General features: G+C 45.9%; 1 protein-coding gene across 2 annotated transcripts in view; it reads left to right on the forward strand.

Annotated features, from left to right (window-relative positions):
• The first annotated feature begins 694 nt into the window (after positions 1–694).
• LOC121530946 (phosphatidylinositol 4,5-bisphosphate 5-phosphatase A) overlaps positions 695–14,724 on the forward strand; it is a 36,493-nt gene continuing 22,463 nt past the window's right edge. Inside the window, exons 1-4 of one of the 2 annotated variants that reach the window (XM_041836343.2) lie at positions 695–2,331; positions 12,787–13,339; positions 13,944–14,051; positions 14,370–14,478. In XM_041836343.2, coding sequence (XP_041692277.1) covers positions 12,801–13,339; positions 13,944–14,051; positions 14,370–14,478 — 756 coding nt within the window. In that variant the 5' untranslated portion in view covers positions 695–2,331; positions 12,787–12,800. The remainder of the gene's footprint in view (positions 2,332–12,786; positions 13,340–13,943; positions 14,052–14,369; positions 14,479–14,724) is intronic. The other variant, XM_041836344.2, reaches the window with a different exon arrangement.

The following is a 14,724-nucleotide window of genomic DNA, read 5'->3' on the forward strand; positions in this document are numbered from 1 at the left end:
AACCCTGGGATGTTGCCTAGGTAACTTTGGTGCTGTCAATCACAGCTTCAGAATGAGCCAGCTACCTAAGGAGGATGTTTGTCAGGCACATACAATCATATGAGATCAAAGTCATGATATGACATGAGAAGAGAGGGACAGGGCTATCCATTGTGGGTTTATATACTGAACATAAATATAAATACAACATGTAAAGTGTTGGCCCAATGTTTCATGAGATGAAATAAAAGAACCCAGAAATGTTCCATACCCACAAAAATCAAATTTCTCTCAAATGTTGACAACAAATTTGTTTACATCCCTGTTAGTGAGCATTTCTCCTTTGCCAAGATAATCCATCCACCTGACAGGTGTGGCATATCAAGAAGCTGATTAAACAGCATGATCATTACACAGATGCACCTTGTGCTGGGGACAATAAAAGGCCACTCTAAAATGTGCAGTTTTGTCACAAGTTTTGATGGAGCGTGCAATTGGCATGGTGACTGCAGGAATTCCCACCAGAGCTGTTGCCAGAGAATTGAATGTTCATTTCTCTACCAACATCGTTTTAGGTATCTGTGATCAACAGATGCATATCTATATTCCCAGTCATGTGCAATCCAAAGATTAGGGCTTAATTCATTTATTTCAATTGACTGAGTTCCTTATATGAAACGTAACTCAGTAAAATCTTTGAAATTGTTGCATGTTGCGTTTATATATTTGTTCAGTATAGCTCATTAAGAGTGATAATTTCATTAGTGGTGATGCTGATGTTAGGATTCTGTTTTTAAAGGTTTATCTTAAACCTGGAGTTTATTTAGTGTCATTTCAGCTCAGAGCTTAATAGCTATTTGTCAGAGGAAATACACAGTTCTTATGCATACAGACAGTGGGTAAACCTATTAATGAATATAAAATATGAACCTTCAATTATGAATGCCTGTCTTATTGTCGCATTGCTAATTATCTCTGTATTGTCTCTAGAAAAGTGGAGCTTTTATTATGTGCCCATTATGGCCTTATTTGATGTTATTGTCATTGTAATAGATGGGGGACATACAGTATGTTCAATGATAATACAATACAGTATTACAATGCTGTCGCTTTAAATTAGACATCCTATTCCCTCACTATCAAGAGCTTGATGGTGGAACTGGGACCCAATGTAATTATGTCTTGTGTAGTTCGTGGGAACTGAATTTTGACTAGGATACTGCCTCTGGTAGCCTAACTGAGAAACCCTAAGAAACACAAGTAGTGGTCCATTGGTAAATAATAGGCCACATCAGACATAATAAAACCTTGGAGGACTACTGAAGTAACAATAAGACGTTTAAATATGGAGAGGTGCACCCCTGGAGTCTGTGAAGGGATGCAGGTGTAGTAGGCGGCCTATAGCTTCCCGCCCATGTACACTAGGGGGCGGCACCGCGCGGTGAAACACTGCTTCCCATTAGGTAGCTTATACAGGCGCCTGTGCGGGTATAGCCTAGCGCTAGGGCACCTATGGCACGGATAGGACTGATTGTAATAAATTGTAAATAAGAAGTCTTGAGGCACATTTATTCTACTGTTAATGTTCATGAAAGATTGGAAAGACGCGCAAAGACGCACGCCCCACCTCGCCAAATTGTGCGACATTGAGCAACCTTCACAGTTCCATTTCTGTAAATGGCCAGTTCACAAATCTAACCGCTGTGCGGCGGTAAAGCTCCAAGATATATAGCCTACTGTAGGCTGTCTGATCGCTGACACTGTCGGTGTGATCGAGGCGTAACCACTCATCATCAAGAGAACATCGCGTAGTTGTAGAGTGGGCGTTCTTGTACGGAACCGGCCGAACGAGTGTTCACAAATTGAAGGGCATAGGCTACCAAACTGTGCAAGCCATAACGGTTTAATCGACGCAGCATTTGCATTCGCCGTGTAAAGGTTGTTTTATCATTCAGAAGCTAGTAAGCGCAACGGGTGAATATGGATGTACACCTCGTTTGTTTATGAAATGTATCTGCCTCCCGTGAGCGTGGAACCTCGAAACACTTCACTTTGCAGCGTACCTGTCCTGCACTCGGACATCGCCAGTGTGGAACGCGCTTGGATGCCGATGGTTACATTTGAAGAACGTCAGGACAGGCAGGTCTGATATTATAAAAGTATCGTAAAGGGGAAATGCTATTTAAACCTCATCCTCTGACAAGCAGTAAACACAGTAATAGCCCAGACCTATTCATCGTCAGGAGAGGTAGGCGCCGAACAAGCATCAGGCTATACTCAACTAACCAAGTCTTCATTCAGAGGGTTATTTCGTCGTCTGACATCCTTTCATCTGTAATCTTGACTGAACAGGTGATGTAGTTATGTAATGACATATTAACTACTGTACTTATAGTAATGACAAGTCGTTGCATGCTGCTGACAATGTAGGCGACCTGAGCACAACACTGAATCGAATCCTGATCATAATTTCTGATGATGTTATGTATTTAATCTGGTGTCCTTTGACAGCCACATGTAGAACCCAGAGTTATTACATTGAATAAACATGATCACAACAAGCTATCAAAACAAAATCTTGCCCACTTGGTGGTGACATGCAATCTAAACAAACCCTGTCAGTGTTCTTGTTTACATTATCAGTTTGAGTTGTCTTACTCAGAAAAGCAGTGAAATGCACCATGGGTTATTGGTACAAATCATATTATGCTAATATGAATTGTATGTATTGTAGTGCTACCATTGTATTTACTCATATGCCATCGTATGAAAGCATGGCATCCATCCATACTCTGCTTCTCTATCATGTTATTTTTTGCTCTGATTGAGTTACACAGCTTCAGGAAGTGAAGAGAGGTTGGGGTTCAGATACAGGAATATGACCACTGGGCCCATGTGGGTAGATGAGAGGTCAGCAAGTAGTTTGGAGAGTGATTGTATCATAATGAAAACCTCCTAGGGCATTGTTATGTCTAGTGGAAAAATCATTTGTGCAACTAGACTGGTGTTCCCCCATGCATCAGTGTTTGTACACATTTGTACTAATTAACATGGGGTAACTATGTTGGGCACTACACCCATATTCTGGTCATGATTTACAATCATGTTGTCATCACACACATTCACTGATGAAGACACACAGATGCCCTCTCTCTGTCTTTATCTCTCTAACACATACACAAACATGCTCTGAGATAAGATCTGAGACTGAGACACCAAATGAAACCCACCTTTTTTCTCTCAGAATGCCCTTGAAATAGGAGCAGAATTAGGCCACACAAGCGACTGGCTTCATTCAGTCATTGGTTGATTGGATTCCTGAATAAATCCATTTACACGTTTATATCTCTTCAGTCAGTCACTTCATTTAAAACATTAGGACCAATGGCTGTTGTATACACAAGTCAACTTGCCAAGATATCTGTGATATGCTAAAGAACATGAGACTGAAGATATGATCTCATCTCAGAATGGCTTTCTTTTTAATTCAGTTTGCTTTTTTTGGTCATTTCAACTATTTGGTCATTTAAACTATTTGGTCATTTCAACTGTAACTTGCTGTAGCTTTTAGTTGGACATTTTTCCTCTCTGACTGGTAGAAAAAACATTACAACCCTGGTTATTGTAATTATATTAGCTTGGCCTATGCCCTCTGGCAATGTAAACTGGTGAACTCACAGTGCTGACATTTTTCACATTTGATGGATACAAAAATAAGTATTGACTACAGACTGATGTGGTTTCCTGCAGACATAAGGTTCGTTTTGATGCCAAAAAATTGATACATTCACTATATTTTGAAGTGGTAATAACCCATTTATATATAATTGATACATGTGTTGTTATAAGAACATATATTTTTGTATATATATATATATCATAACTTCACAAAGGCATCTGCAATTCAAATAATCGAGAGATATTATTTGCATTTCTATACCATTAATATGCTTATTTTACTGGATCTTATTGCTCTCAGACGTTCACACCCCTAGTGTCTCTTATTATCAGGCTGTTTGACTCTTTGGCTGAGTCCTTGAAGCTCCTGCCAATAGTTTTCAGTCCTACAGGCCTCTCATGGTCTCATTCTACAGCTCACAGACTGAACAACCCTCAGAAGATAGCGACTCAGGCAAAGAGTAAATTAGTTCACTTTTTTCATCTTAATGTGCAGCTATACGCCTCCGTTTGCCTAAAGCGAAAGAGATTAATTATTTGTGTCCTAATTTCTGTTAAAAACAAAACCCAAAATATTGTACACCCATCCAATCATGTTCCTGTAACCACATGCCCACTGGTTAAATTGTAGGATTGTTGGTCCCACAGTTCAGTCAGTGTCGAGATTATGAATTCACCCCCCTTCGCACTCATCCACTCACACAAACCCAAAAGCATGTTGTGTTGTCGCATCCTCTGGCAAGGCCTTTTGAAGGGATTTCATATTTCTCATTAAAAAGATAGCAGCAGGCAGGACGGAACACTTGGGCATTTAATTGACTTCCCTTTGAGATTGCATAAGCCTTTAATTCCACGCACATGCAGGCATTAGTCGTCCAGATCCATGGGGCCTGTCTAATGTTCCAGTCATCCAAGCACAGCCGCCTTGTGTTCTGCCTCTACTGATTCTCCTTAATGACTGGAGCTATTTTTTTCTATTTTGTTACTCTCTGTACAATTTGTTTGATTCTGTCAGGTTACTGGCTCAGACCTGGTGCCTCATACATGCTGCCTCTGCAGCGAGATAGTCACCAAATCCTATTACCCAGACGTGACTTGTCTTGACTTGTCTTTCACTGTTAACATCAGAAGGAAAGTCTTCTACTACCCTGTCCAGCCAAAGTATGCCAGCTTCTCAAAGCCTACTGAGGAGGGTTTCATCCATCGCTGTTATAGAATACCTACTCACTTTACTATTCATACAGTCATGTGGAGTAATGTTGAGGGTTCAGGACTGCATGCAGTGGTTCTATAGTAGTTAGACTAGTTAAGTGAGACCAGTAGGGCCTGGGGTCTTGTGACAAAGGAGGATACATTTTTATTATTGAATATTTCTGTTTCCATGACGAGGTTACCCTTTGTATTTGAGGTCTCTGGAAACTGAGGTCTGGGATGTGGGGGTGGTGGGTGGGGGCGGTTTCTTCTGGGTCCCAGTAGCACTAGGACCTTAAAGATGTCCGTCTACAATTGTGGCAGCAGCAGTACATCATTTGTATCCCTGTCAGGAGGGACATATGGCCCTGGAGCGCAGCAAAGCAAAGCAGAGCAGCATGCTCTGCTCTTCAGCTGTAATTTAAACCATTAACACGGAAGATGTGGGCTGAATGTGATCAGTCTTAACAATGCTGCCAGAGTCATTGATTTGAATGAAAACCTGCAGAGAGACCACCACTGTTCAGTATATCAGCTAAATTGTTTTGGTTTATGTTCTGATAGGCTACATCAGAACGCATATAGGAAATATTCAGAATAACCTTGAAGAGAATGAAATACAGTATTGAGTTATTTCAATCCTATATCTGCACAGGGCATTTGAAATCATCAATACAAAGCACCTCTCATGTGAAGCTTTGGTTATGACTGGTAATGTAGGGCCATTTGTTTTTGCTATTTGTTCTACAGTCTATAGATACTTACTTTTTAGAGCTGTATGTATTCTTGTGTGGTGTTTGCTGTAAGGACGGCCTCTCTTTTGCTCCTGCTGCCCCTCTTTGTCAGGATGTCAATGTGATGCGGTAGGACGAAGTCAAGCGCAGGACACAGAGCTAATCGAAAACATACTTTACTCATAGGTAACTTCAAATAACATAACCTCCACGCAGGGAGGAAACAAACCCGCTCACCAGACGACAACCAAACATGAACAAACACGCACAACATACAGTGAGAGCCAGAGGGTTAAATAGGGCAGTGATCAATGATAATGGGAAACAGGTGTGAACAATCAAGACAAGACAAGTAGAACACAGAAACATAGATCGGTAGCAGCTAGTACTCCGGTGACGACGAACGCCGAAGCCTGCCCGAGCAAGGAGGAGGAGCAGCCTCGGCTGAATCCGTGACACTCTTGCTATCTCAGGGGGGTGCATGTCAACATCATGACAGATTTGCTATTATCAAATCATTCCGCTCTTTCTCCCTGTAGAACATGTGTGGAATGAGAAGTAGTTGCTGTCAGTCAGTGTAGCCTGTCTATTCAGGCCCATGTGTAGTTCTCAGGGAAGATGTACGTACAGTAGATAGCTAACATTGTCCTGCTCATAATATAGTGTGCACTCTCCATTCCCTTAGTCAGTCAGGGCATTTCCTTTTTCCTAAATAATGATCTTAATTTCATATCTTCCTGCTTTTTGTATTGCTCACTATCAGTCCCACTACCTCCCCTATCCTCCCTTTCTAGTCATCCAGTAATTCTGTCCAGACCTCATCCCCCATCACTCCATTGGCTGCTGATACTGTAGTTATCGCTAGCTGTATGTGACAGCGGCCATCGGGACTGTGACATGTTGACGTCACAGATAGCGACTGTGAGGGGGTTGGCTGAGTGGGACATACAGCTCACGTTAGCCAGCCAAGTGCACAGCACAAGTGTCACATCAGAGTGTAGAGCGATTGAGAGGCAGAGAGTGAGCGTAGCCATCATTTTAGGTGTAGAATTAGATAGACAGGCAGAGTTAAACAGAGTGAATAGAAAATTACAGAGAAGAGGCAAAATAGAGGAGAATAAATGAGAGAGGAACAGTGTGTGTGAGATGGAGACGATGGAGAGAAAAAGGGAGCTAAGGAGTGGAAGTGAAGGGGGCTATGGCATGGAGAATGAGATCATACCAGAGAGAGACAATGTGTACAAATGGGAAAAGAACAAACATGATAAAGGCTACTGTGTTGAGAGACATAGGATGATATAGTCAGCCTGCCTGACGCTCATCCCCAGTCAGCACTGCTCATTTTGTACCCACCCTCTCCCACGTGTGCCGAATCACCAGCCACCCTTCTCCACATTCCTCCACAAAAACACCATACGTGGACTATAGACGTGCCCAGGGACCAGGCTATTGGTCCACATAAACACCACCATGTTATCATGAATGTACATCTCAAGGGGACATGTCACGTGAATTGGACTGACCTTCAAGGAGCTGTAGCTCTCCTATCTGCTCTCTGCATAGAGTTCATGACCCTGGCTGCAGAAAGTCATGTGACTTATTGTGAGAGCAGATAAGAATTGTTGTATGTTTTTGGTTTAAGAGACTTGTAAATATTAGTGGATGATAAAGATCTAGCCGCTTCGTTTTCACACCATCCCTCCTTGTTTTCCTGTCTTGTTTATGATAATTTGCCTGCAGTTAAGATATGGACCTATCCTACTGTTACACTGCACTGCCATTTGCTCTGTGATAAAGATACGGTATGGTGTCAGTACTTTCAGATAGACCTTATAGAGGGTGAGTGAATGTTGTGTTGGATGGATGCCCAACGATCTTGGCAGTCAAGAGGTGCCCTCCTTGTATTTCCTGGGCCAATCTGAGAGATGACGTCTCTCCCCCAGCCAGGCGTCTCTCCTCACGTTTCTCTCCTGACCACTGTGGTTGAGTGATGGGAATGGGAAGGGGGCCCAGACTGGCCCTGAGTCATCTCTCCCAGCCCCATGGACACTCACAAGCCAGATGCTGCATCATCATACTACACGTTAGAGGTCTTCACGGGTCCAAAAACTTGGACCCGTTCTGAAAAGGATCGTGGCTTTCCCACCCGACCAGGCATGCATAATATATATTTGTTTAAACGGACGCCCATTCCGAATGGACCTGAGGACAATGGACCCGAGGACCCGTTCAGATAGAAAGATAGAAAGAAACCTCTGACTGGGCGCTGCCAGCGCCATCAATAAACAAGTGATATTGGCCAAATTATCCACAGTTACTTACGTGTCCTTAAAAACTGCCTATAACAAATAACAAAAAACTATTAGTTGTGTTTTGATATGTAGCATATTCAAAACTTTATAGCCTGTTGTTTTATTGATTTTTACTTTCCTAAAACAATAATTGTCCACCCCACGGTTCAGCTGTCAGAGATTTGAGCGCTAAATGCATCAGGGCATTGCATGCATATAGGCCTAGGCGTCCACTCTACAGTATATTAATATTTTTTAAATAAATATAATGGAAGAGAAGTTTAGGCCTAGCCCTAGAGACCGAGAGAAAGATAGAGATATGCCGGCGCCATGTTCCTGACACCAACATGCATTCTTTATTCTTTTCAGATTGGCTACTATTATACAGATAGGCGTACAGAAGGAGGCTAATTCGTTAATTTTCGATCCAAATATTTTAAATAAAGATAAGCATTATATTGTTAGATTAAAGGAGTAACTCTGGTAGGCCTGAAACATTCTTCCTGACCTCAAGTTCAATTGTCAGAGAGAGTTGGAACACTGGTGCGTACTGCCTTCATAGGCCTGCAGTAGCTAAGCCTAATAATAGCCATACCACAACAAACCTTCACAAAAGTTTATTAACTTTATTAGTGTAATATCAAAAGTCAGTGAAGTCATTATATTATTATATGGCGACATTAAATTACATTTTGCATCTCGCCCTTTTTGGTTTTTCCTTTTCATGGTTTGAGTGCGAGTAGCCCTACATAGGCCTGCCGGTAATTCTATTATATTGTGGCAAACTGTCACGCCCTGGCTCTGGGGACTCTTATATGTTGAGCCAGGGTGTTAGTTTATATGTGTAGTGTCTATGTTTTGTTTTCTATGTGTTCTTTTCTAGATTGTGTGTTTCTGTGTTGGCTGGGGTGGTTCCCAATCGGAGGCAGCTGTGTCTTGTTGTCTCTGATTGGGAACCATACTTAGGCAGCCTGTTGTGCACTTGTCATTGGTGGGATCTTGTTCCGTGTAGGTTTGTGTTTTATGACCGAGGACTTCACGTTTCGTTTTGTTGTTTTGTTGTTGTATCGTTATTGTTAATAGTACTCAATTAAAAGATGTACGCATATCACGCTGCGCCTTGGTCCACTTATTACGACGATCGTGACAGAAGATCCCACCATAACAGGACCAAGCAGCGTGTCCAGGAGCAGACAGCCTGGACTTGGGAGGAGATCTTGGACGGGCAGGGATCCTGGACTTGGGAGGAAATCCAGGCCGGAATGGATCGCCGTCCGTGGGAGGAGACGGTGGAGGCGCGCGCCATTGAGAGGAGCAGCGGCGCCAACCGTGCCGATGTCGGACATGCAAGAGGCAACCCCAAGACATTCTTTTTGGGGGGGCACACGGCATGGACGACGGGGCTGCTGGAGGCAGCTACAGGGCGAGTTTGTGGATTAGGAGAGGAGGCCACCGGGTTTGGGGGGCTGGAAGGGAGGTTGGCGGAGCCTAGAGGTAGAGCAGAGCCAACTCCCCGTACTCAGGCTAGGCAGTGTGAGACTGGGCAGGTTCCGAGGTATGCGGAGCTGCGTACTGTGCCGCGAGTGGTCCGGCACAGTCCTGTACATCCTGTGCTAGCAACACGCACGTGTCGTGCTAAGGTGGGCATGCAGCCAGGACGGAGTGTGCCGGCTCAACGCTCGTGGCCTCCAGTACCCCTCCTCGGTCCCGGATATCCTGCGCCAGTGCCACGTGCTGTAGTGCCAGTACGAGTACACAGCCCTGTACGTCCTGTGCTGATGCCTCACACAGAGTGTGTAAAAATAGGCATTCAGCCAGGACGGGTTGTGTCAGCTCTTCGCTCCAGACCTCCAGTCCGTCTCCACAGCCCGGTCCGGCCTGTTCCTGTTCCCCGCACCAAGCCTGTGGTGCGCGTCGCCAACCCGGCCCGGCCTGTTCCTGCTCCCCGCACCAAGCCTGTGGTGCGCGTCGCCAGCCCGGCCCGGCCTGTTCCTGCCCCTCGCACCAAGCCTGTGGTGCGCGTCGCCAGCCCGGCCCGGCCTGTTCCCTCCCCTCGCACCAAGCCTGTGGTGCGCGTCGCCAGCCCGGCCCGGCCTGTTCCTGCCCCTCGCACCAAGCCTGTGGTGCGCATCGCCAGCCCGGCCCGGCCTGTTCCTGCTCCCTGCACCAAGCCTGTGGTGTGCGTCGCCAGCCCGGCCCGGCCTGTTCCTGCCCCCCGCACCAAGCCTGTGGTGTGCGTCGCCAGCCCGGCCCGGCCTGTTCCTGCCCCTCGCACCAAGCCTGTGGTGCGCGTCGCCAGCCCGGCCCGGCCTGTTCCTGCTCCCCGCACCAAGACAGTGGTGCGCGTCGTCAGCCCGGTCCGGCCTGTTCCTGCTCCCCGCACCAAGACAGTGGTGCGCGTCGTCAGCCCGGTCCGGCCCGTTCCTGCTCCCCGCACAAGCCAGTGGTGCGCGTCGTCAGCCCGGTCCGGCCCGTTCCTGCTCCCCGCACCAAGCCAGTGGTGCGTGTCGCCAGTCCGGTCCGGCCCGTCCCTGCTCCCCGCACCAAGCCTGTGGTGCGCGTCGTCAGTCCGGCACAGCCCGTGCCTGTTTCACCGGTGCCTTGTCAGGTACCGGTCAGCTGCTCCACACCGGAGCCTAAGCAATCCGCTCCACCGATGTCCAGCTCCAGCCAGCGGGACCAGACCAGGGGCGCTACGGGGGGGTAGTTAGAGGGTGGTGGTCACGCCCGGAGCCGGATCCGCCTCCGAGGCGGAATGCCCACCCGGCCCCTCCCCTGTTGGGTTTAGTTGGCGCGGTCGCAGTCCGCGCCTTAGGGGGGGGGGTACTGTCACGCCCTGGCTCTGGGGACTCTTATATGTTGAGCCAGGGTGTTAGTTTATATGTGTAGTGTCTATGTTTTGTTTTCTATGTGTTCTTTTCTAGATCGTGTGTTTCTGTGTTGGCCGGGGTGGGTCCCAATCGGAGGCAGCTGTGTCTTGTTCTCTCTGATTGGGAACCATACTTAGGCAGCCTGTTGTGCACTTGTCATTGGTGGGATCTTGTTCCGTGTAGGTTTGTGTTTTATGACCGAGGACTTCACGTTTCGTTTTGTTGTTTTGTTGTTGTATCATTATTGTTAATAGTACTCAATTAAAAGATGTACGCATATCACGCTGCGCCTTGGTCCACTTATTACGACGATCGTGACACAAACACAACATTATAGTTGGAACTTAATTTGGCCAAAGAAAATGGCTCAACAGAATAAAACAAAACACATATTTAAACTGAACTGGTTTAAACCTTCACTAAAGTTTTGAACAGGCTTATATTGCAGCAATTGCCAACAAAGGTGAGTTCCTACCGTAGGCCTACCGAACAAATGACAGCAATAGGCTAATTATATTTATTTTACAACAGGCTTACTTTTAACCTATCTTAAACTAAATACGGAGCACAAAATTAAAAAGACTGTTTGAACTTAATTTAGCCAATGAAAATGTCTCAACAAAATGAAACAAAACACTTTTAGCATATTTAAAGAACTGGTTTAGATTCTTAAATAGGTCTACAGTAATAATAATGATACATAATAATAATAATAATAATAATAATAATAATAATAATGATAAAACAAATAAATACGAAAATAAATAAAAGTTCTAAAATTGTATCAAACCTGAATAGCGAGTTGCACACAGTCCCATTTGGCCGTGCCAACGTTCTTCTCATCTTTGTCCACCCACTGAGGACATTCCCCTTGTCGGCTTCTTTTCACTATACACTTTTTTCACTAACTTTTGTTTTACTTCAATGAAAAGGCCTCCATCTTCGCAATCAACATTAGCCTAGGCCAAGCCTCCTTTCACTCACTCTCGCTCTACCTCCTCAGCAGCAGGCTCACGTGAGGTGAGTGGCCGGAACCAGTTTCAGGTGGACATAATTTGTAAGTCGCTCTGGATAAGAGCGTCTGCTAAATGACGTAAATGTAAATAAGCTATATGTTTTATTGCGTTGCAGTTGGCTGACACAGATAACAAGCTCGCATAGTTCTCATCACCTCACACATTAAATTAACAGAGGACGGGTCCAATCGGGTCTAGTCAGTAAATCAATTTTGATTGCATATACCCGAGACCGGTGGCAATTTATATCAGACCCGATCCAGATTCGAGACAAAAAATTTAGGATCCGGATCTCAGAATTTTGGGTCTGTTGGACCCGTGAAGACCTCTACTACACGTGCCCTCTAGGGTTCTCTCTCTCTCTCCCTCACTCTCTCTCTCTCTCTCTCTTTCTCTTTCTCTCTCTCTCCCCCTCTCTCTCTCTGTCTCTCTCTCTCTCTCCCTCTCCCTCTCTCTCTGTTGTCATTAACATTCTATCAGGTTGTGTTGCTGCAGACCCTACAGCGGTTTCCGTGGCTTGTGTCTAGCAGGTGTTCTGAGCTGATATGAACTTACTCTGCGTCTCCGTGGTAACCGGAGGAATGGCAGGCGAGGTGGCTCCTGTACAAAGAGAGCTGCTGAGATAAGCGGCACCCCGGCTTGTTCTCCTCGTTCTATTTCTGGAGTTGGTCCAAGAGCTGTGAGAGGTGTGAAGTGTAGGAGGGCTCTCCTTTTCTCTCTCTCTTTCTCCTCCTGAACGACTTAATTCCCTGTTTCCGACGCTCTCAGTCGCCCATGAGAGTTCAAACAGCCAGACACTCAGGGCTGGCATTATGCTGCCAGAGCACCCTAGGAATGGGGGGAATGTGAACTGCTCAATCACATGAACGGCTGAGTCAATGAGAGTACATAATAACCCTCCCCACCCTCACCAGACATTTGGAACTTCTGTCTTCCATTGCTAGTTTAACATCTGGTCTGTCTATACTGCGTGGCACACTCAGATGGAATATGGTGATCATGACATTCCTCTGCTATTGTTTTTCAGTGAGTTTGTGGGAGATGAATCCAGACAACCAGAACCAAAGCCAGCCACAGCCTGAGAACCCACCTGGACTAGCAGAGGTTTTAACCCCCACTCCAGCAGCACCTCCAGGCACAGAAGCCCCAGCCTCCGACCCTTCTGCCTCTGCTCCTGCTCCTCAACTGTCAGTCCCAGCGCGGCCTCAACGGCCTCAGAGGACCCCTAGAATAGAGGGCTCTGTGGACGTCTGTGATCCCAAATCTGACCCTCCAGAGGCCAACCAGGACCGATCCACTCATGATGCTCCAGCTGGGGCCAGCCATTCTAAGCCCCTGCGGCCTGGAGCAGCCAAGCCCCTTGGGGGGCATGGGGGGGCCACTGAAACCACTCTGAAGGCTGGCCCTAAAGTCCCAGGCCACCCCCCAGGGGCCAGGAGCCCCATCTCAATGAGGGCAGCCTCAGTGCCCCAGCCACCGTCCTCCAGGTCTATACCTCCCCATCTCAACCCTCATGCCCAGAGGGCCTTCTCTGTGGCGGGCACCGCGGACACACAGTCCCAGGTGGTGGAAGACTTCAGGTGAGCTCCAGGCTCTATGTGTTTTCTATCAGATCCAGCTTTCACTACAGCATAATAGTTGTTTTGAACATGAACCGAAATCACTTTTTAAGAGCATGCTTCAGACCTTCAATGCTGTGGTGGTGACACAGTAATTTGTCAATATATAGCCCCAAGCACCATAGTACAGTTTGCAGTGGCATGTGACCAACTAAACTTTTAGTCATTTCCCTTTATCACAGTGGCAGGAAACTGATTAACCACAAATACCAGAGTACATCCAGAGGAGATTGAGGTCCTGGTTTAGTGACTACTACTTCTAAAGGTCTTTTCCTCTCTTGACTCAAGCTCAACTCAAGACAATGTGTCTATGCCACTGAAATTCCCAAATTGAGAAGCTGTAACAGTCAGCAGTTCGAGATATTCCCACCTCCCACTCTGTGTTATTTTCTATACTCACAGCACAGACCCAGTGTCCCCGAGGCTTTGTCAGAGCTCTCTGCTAACCTCTCTCATTTATTATGCTAATTAAGCTAATGGAGAGAGTGGATACTCAGAGAACCAAGCTTCTATTAATTGTATACTGTATGTGATTGTGAGATTCTGTGTTCCTTCTCTCTGATAGGGTGCACCTAATCACATGGAATGTGGGCGGTGCCATGCCGCCAGATGACATCACTGCTCTGCTGGGGTTGCACATTGGGGATGGAAACACAGACATGTATATAATTGGGTGAGCTTTTCCCTGGTGGCAGTCAGCCAACCATGTCCTCATCGCCAAGTATTCCAGAAGACCTCTCTTATCCATTATATCCATCCTCCTTCCATAGACAGTCCCCTGGGTTGAGTGGTTGGGTTTACTGTTAAACAACATTGATCCATCTATTTAGCTCTCTTTATATGTGTGTCCCCCTACATATGTTTTATTCTCCGTCCATTTCCTTGTTACAGTCCTTTCTCACTTACTCTCTCTCTCCTCCCCTCTCTTTTATCTCTCTCTTTCTCCCTGTGGTCTCCTTAAAATGACTGTGTGTTACTGCTGCACTCTCAGGCTACAGGAAGTCAACTCAATGATCAACAAAAGGCTGAAAGACGTTCTCTTCACAGACCAATGGAGCGACGCCTGCATGGAGAGACTCAGCCCCTTTGGATACGTACTGGTCAGTAAAGGGTTGACACGTACACAGAGCGGATGGGCTCATTACTTCAAACAAGTGTGCAGTGTTGGTTTATCTATTATCTTCCTCTGTCTGCCAGCCAGGCTCTCATCTCTCTCTCTCTCTCTCTCTCTCTCTCTCTCTCTCTAATTTAAGGCCTTTATTGGCATGGGAAACATATGTTAACATTGCCAAAGCAAGTCAAGTAGATAATATACAAAAGTGAAATAAACAATACAAATTAACAGT

Source organism: Coregonus clupeaformis, chromosome 18 (genome assembly GCF_020615455.1).
Source record: "Coregonus clupeaformis isolate EN_2021a chromosome 18, ASM2061545v1, whole genome shotgun sequence".
NCBI lineage: Eukaryota > Metazoa > Chordata > Actinopteri > Salmoniformes > Salmonidae > Coregonus > Coregonus clupeaformis.